The following is a 5932-nucleotide window of genomic DNA, read 5'->3' on the forward strand; positions in this document are numbered from 1 at the left end:
CGGACCCGCCGCGCAGCCACCCTGGCGTCGAGCGGGCACTGCAGTCACCGACCGCGCATGTGCGGAAATGGGTCGCGCACGGAGGTTCTCTGACAAGTGAGAAGTCGCCTCGGAGTTTCCGTCCCGGTCTGGGCAGCCTTGGGCTGACGGGAAGTCAGGAGTGACTAGCCGGAAGGAGTACCACGGCTCAGGGCCTTCTGGGACATGTAGTCGCGGCACTCTCGAGGCTCTACCCGGAGCGAGCCTTTAATTCTTCAGGTCTGAACGTCCCATATGCACAGTCCAATGCTGCTCTCAGCTCAGAGTTTAGCTGCGGGAAGCCAGGAGAGATTGGCTTGGGGTGGGCCCCTCATTCCCACAGAGCTCCGCGGAGCCCACAGCGCCTGCTGGGAGTTGTAGTCCCAGCTCTGCGTACTGCGTTCGCCGAAGGGGAGGGCGGAGCTGCCGGCGGCCCGGGCGGGCTGGCAGCTAGAGTGGGTGCGATAGCCGCCTCCGCCTCTGCCGCCTCCGCCGTCGCCTCCTCCGCCCGGGCCGTTCGCTGCTGCGCGGGGAGAGCGAGGCGGGGCCGCCGGGGTCGCCATGGAGCCCGACTCGGTGATTGAGGACAAGACCATCGAGCTCATGGTGAGTGCGGCCCGCTGGACCGTCTGTTCTTCCGTCCGCCTGGCCCCGGGCGGGCCTGCCCACCTCAACGTCCGGCGAGAGGCCGGCTCTGGCCCTTCCCCGCCGCCTCGGCCCAAACCTGGGCTCCCCGCCTTCCCCGGCCTCGGGCCTGGTGCGGTTCCTCCGGATCCCTCGAGCTTTGAGGCCGGACCTGGCCCGGCCCCCCTCCATGCCCCTCAGTTCTCTTCCCTTTCCCCGTCCGGTCTCCGAGCCCATCTCTCAGACGACCCTCGTTCGTTTATACTGTAGACGTAGGTCACATTGGCTGTAGCATCTCATTCTCCTTTTAGAAGGCGATTTTTACCCCTCTGTATTTCTCTGGCCCAGGCCCGCACCGCGCTTGCAAGCCCTACTTAGCCTGAGTGAGGTGGCGGGAGTGGGTACGGAGGACGTCGGTCGGGTCTGCCGCATCCTAGGACCGGTCTCAGCACCCTATTCCCAGCCTAGGGCTGTGTGGATGCCGGTGTAGGCCTTACCCGGCTGGGGGTGGGGGTGGTAGGGAGCTCGTGGGTTCGAGGCTGTGACGGATGGGGGAACTCTTTCCCGGGCCCCTGTGTTGTCCGGCTTCTCGGACAAAGGGTTTCCTACCAGGCTGAGAGGGATGTTTGCATAGCAAGGCCCCAGGTACTCTGGAATCCATCTCCCAGGAAAGAGAGACCGTAACTTCACGTTTTCCAGAGCTGCTTTGGGAAATTGGGGAGGGGGGGTCATCCTCTTCGTTGCCGCCAGTTCTTTCTTCTCAGAGGAAAAATAAAGGAGGGGAATCCTTGGCCCCTGGGGAAGCGACCACTCTTAGAAACCACTGGCAGCCAGGCCAGACTCTCTGGTCCACAGACACTCCCCACCCCCTTCCGCTTTAGGATTTGGAGCCAGAGGGATTTTTAGAAACAGGACCATGAGAGTGGCTAGTAGAAGTGAGGAATTTGCTAATTGGTGGGAGAAATAAAGGTATTGCCTGCCAATTCGAACATTAGGGAAATCAAATTGGGCTCTGGAGAGTTGGGAGGAGGAAGTCTTTGCCTCAGCAAATGGATATGCCCAGTGTTTCTTCCTGTGGAAACCTTGACAGTTTCTTTGTATCTCTAACACCGTAACAACTTCTACCCCAGGGTTGAGAGGAAAGGTGGAAGAATCTACTTAACCCGGCAAAATGTTTTCCCTAGCCAGATTTTCTTCAGTGTGAAAATGTTTATTGAGTCAGTGATTCCACTGGGTAGGGTTGGTGACATCAGAGCCACTTCCCCCATTTAATGCTATAAATAATAAATGGTGACACTGAAAGTCTGTTGGATAGCTGCATGGTTTCTGTGGATGGTGGTGTCTGGGGAGTTGAGATGCTTATTTAAAAAGTGGAAGTACAGTAGTATACATACAGAGGTAGTAGCCTCAATGTTTCTTGTATTCTTCATAATTCCCAGAACTGGACTTCTCCAGCATTATTGAAAACTAGGAGAAAAAAATTGATAGCTTTTTATTTTTGTGGGGGTGTGTGTGTGGTTGTTTTCAAAGAGATAATGCCACTGCGTAGTTTTTCCTTGTAGCACAATTTATCAATTTTTTTTAGGTGTTTGATATTCTGCAGCTTTTGTAGTGGATTATTGGTAAATAATTGGAATGACATATACCACATGTTCTTAATGATATACAATATGTACTATAGGAGGAGTACTTCAGATCGGAAAGTTGTAACTTGGTACCTTTTTGAAATTGGCTGTTTTTAGCTCCTTCCATTTTAGTTTCTTTAAAAAATAACTAGAATATCTTTATTTTTTAAAGGATTAGGAGAAATACAGTGTAACCCAAATCAGTGTCTTTGAGTGTGTGGTAAAACAAAGCAAAACTCCCCAAAACCAATCAAACATAAAACTTTGTCTTAAATTTACTGACTTTTTGTGCTCATAACTTAAAAAGTTCTGTTTTTACATGATATTACTTGTCTCTGAGCTGAAAAGAGATTTCACCCTTTTCAGGACATTATAAACTGTGATTCTTAGAAAATTTAACAAAGTTCAGTAGTTATGATCAATTTTAAAATGGCTTTTTATTTAAGGATTTTGATATGTTCCTGACAGGGGCATTAGTTAAGACTCTTACACAACTCTTTTCATAAACAGTCAGTTTAGTATTTAGTATAGTAGATAGTACAGGTGCTTAACAACTGTTGAGTAAATCCAGGATCAAAGGTAGAAATGATAATGCCTTAAAATCTAATTTGCACGTGGCTTTCTGTATTCATTGCATTTGAATTACAGTTTTAAAATAACATGATTGAAGGGGGGAAGGAGTTAAACTGATGGCATTTTGAAAGCCTAAAGCATGAAATATTTTTAGGTTTTTATGAGTCAGCTTCCATACTCAAGTATTTGTGATTGTGCTGCTTGGTACTTAATGGTTAACAAGATAACTTTCATTTGATGTTCCAGAGAGTGCTGTATTAAGAAGAGGAAACAGACTTCTTGGTTATCATTTCTTAGTTTGTATCCTTCTACTTTTCCTTGATTTTGATTCTTCTCTTTCTCCTTGCAATTTTGGTGAATTTAGTAGGAAATGAAGCCGGTGATAGAATAATTAAATCTCCAAAATATAACCTTTATTTTGATTTCTACTCCTGCCAGAGGCCTGAGTCCACAAAGGGTGTTTCTCCCACTGGCCCACTGCATTTAAAGTCTAAATGCTTAATTCAGACAACTGAATTTACAATTGTTGATAGTAAATGATTTAAACCACCAGATAAGTTTCATGGCCTTATATTGACCCAGTAGTGTACCTAATTTGTGGGCCTGTTTTTCAAACTTCTGACTTTGGTAAAATCAACCTTATTATGAATGAGGCAGAAAAGTAGTAATCTATTTCGGAAATACACAAAGTTTATCAGGCTACATTTAGTTCGGTGGACTTCACTAGAAAGAAACTGTAGACTATATATCACATGATATTTATTCACATTTGAATTAGGCATGTGAGTTGATATTCAGGCACTGATCACTAGAAAGCACTCACAAGAGCTGCTGACTGGAAGAGAAAGATGGTTGATCTCTCCATTAAAAGATAGCAGAAATTGGAGGGACAGAGTGGCTCATACCTGTAATCCTAGCACTTTGGGAGGCCAAAGCTGGTGAATTGCTTAAGACCAGTCTGAGCCAGTGCGAGACCCCATTCTCTACTGAAAATAGAAAAATTAGCCAGGCTTCCTGGTGGGTATCTATAGTCCCAGCTACTTGGGAAGCTGAGGCAAGAAGATTGCTTGAACCCAACAGACTGAGGTTACTATGAGCTATGATGACGCCATGGCACTCTACCCAGGGCTACAGAGTGAGACTATCTCAAAAAAAATTTAAAAAAAGTAGAAGATGCTATGAGTTTAGGAAAGATATTCCTGCCCCTTTTCCCTTCTTCACACAATTAATGGGCAGTTTATACACTATTGTTATAGATGTTATAAGTTTAAGAAAGATATCCCTGCCCCCTTTCCTCTCTTTACACAATTAATGGGCAGTTTATTGTTAGTTGTCTAATAATTCCCCTCTTTGCTAAGGGACTTTAAGTGATTCATTTCCTTTCTGTCTTATTTTTTAAGTGGCTATATTATTGGATGAAGTAATACAGGATAAAATATGTTGATCCTTATTAAGAAGGTATGATACAAATGCAGTTTGTAGAGCTGTTGAACTATTGGCAGGCCACAAGGAATTGAAAGAAATCGGAAATTTTTCTTTTTGCCTTTTGGATCTTATTTTTTTCCCTTCTTGTCACTGACTTTGTAAGTGGGGTAAGTGGGATTGTTTAGAGACTCGATCAAGAAATTGGATCTTTGTCACCATCACTTATTCTCATGTACTTCTAGTGAAGAGCTAACTTACTAAATACAGATAAAATAGGTGCATGCTTCAGCAGGGTCCTGCCTAAAGAGGCTGTGACTCAAATATATCAATTTTTACCCCGGATTTTCAGTAGATTAGATTTCTTTTCAGATATGACAAGGATAAACGTATTTCTGCACACAGGTTTTTGTACTCTTGGTTCCAACGTGCTGTATTACACACAGAAAACAGTATATATCCCTCTGATTAGTGTTGCTTGAGCCTATGAATTCTAGAAACGAAGTTTTCTGCTCTGTGAGATTTCTGGGATCCTGGGTTCCACCTTGTGATTATTTGCACTTTCACAGAAAAGAAAGCATTCCAAGTCCTGGTGATTCCAATTCCAGTCTCCCTTTGAATTCCAGAAGAGTTCTGTCTTCTGGCTTGTCCTCCCATTTCCCTCACTTATTCTGTATTCTAGCCAAAGTATGGAAGACCATGGTCCTTCAAGCTCTGCTCATAGTTTGCTTTGTCAGCACTGATAGGAGCTGATAGTTGGTTCTCTGGCCAGATTGGCTTAGGTCATATCTCAGCAATCTTCTCTTTTGCATAGGATGATGAAGTCTATCCACCCTCAAAACATACTAAATGCCACCTCTCTTGGTGTCAGTTTATATTATGGTGGCAGATACCATCTTGTTTTTGTGTCTGTAGCACTGCCTGCCTCCAGGATAATCATTGTTAAATGAAATAAGTCTTTGTCTTTATCTTGTAGTATTTAACATATTTTGAGCTTGTATGTAGTTACCTGTTTGTGTCCCCTATTAAATGATTAAACTCCTCATGGGAAGAGGTGGGGCCTTATTTATCTTCATAATGACACACAGTTCCTTCATGCCCACATTGTGAATGGTAGTAGGTGTTCAGTAAATGCTGAGTTGAATTTTCCTGGTGATCTTTTTAAGACTTTCTGCCTATATCTTAACCATCCTCTTTTCTGGAAAATTTCACCTACATTGATGATTATCACAGTAACCAGTACTGAACTTTTTTTGGACTTATCATATTTTCTTGTATATTATAAAAACTTAAGGTTGTATCTAAACTCTTCAGAGGCTTCGTTTGATTGCCCTTTTACTCCTTCACAGTGCTTAGCAGGTGGTACTCCATAGTTATTTGTTGATTTAAATTAATGTTAAATTTTATTTTTTCATCCTGTGAAACCTTTTAAGATTTCCTTTTGATTAGTTTAAAAGATTGCCTTTGATAAGCTTTAGACTCAAAAAAAAAAAAAATTAAGAAACAGGCTTGGCGCCTGTGGCTCAAATGGCTAAGGTGCCAGCCACATACACCTAAGGTGGTAGGTTCGAATTCAGCCCCGGCCCGCCAAACAACAATGACAGCTGCAACCGAAAAATAGCCAGGCGTTGTGATGGGCGCCTGTGCTCCCAGCTACTTGGGAGGCTGAG

General features: G+C 44.1%; 1 protein-coding gene across 4 annotated transcripts in view; it reads left to right on the top strand.

The window, feature by feature from the left end:
• The first annotated feature begins 206 nt into the window (after positions 1–206).
• Positions 207–5932, top strand: part of FBXW11 (F-box and WD repeat domain containing 11) — a 134876-nt gene continuing 129150 nt past the window's right edge. For 2 of the 4 annotated variants that reach the window (XM_003781943.2, XM_003781945.2), the window contains exon 1: positions 207–624. In XM_003781943.2, the coding sequence (XP_003781991.1) occupies positions 580–624 (45 nt within the window). In that variant the 5' untranslated portion in view covers positions 207–579. The remainder of the gene's footprint in view (positions 625–5932) is intronic. The other 2 variants (XM_012809069.2, XM_023515254.1) reach the window with 2 other exon arrangements.

This window comes from Otolemur garnettii, unplaced genomic scaffold, assembly GCF_000181295.1.
Source record: "Otolemur garnettii isolate 467f Iridium unplaced genomic scaffold, OtoGar3 scaffold00003, whole genome shotgun sequence".
Classification (NCBI taxonomy): domain Eukaryota; kingdom Metazoa; phylum Chordata; class Mammalia; order Primates; family Galagidae; genus Otolemur; species Otolemur garnettii.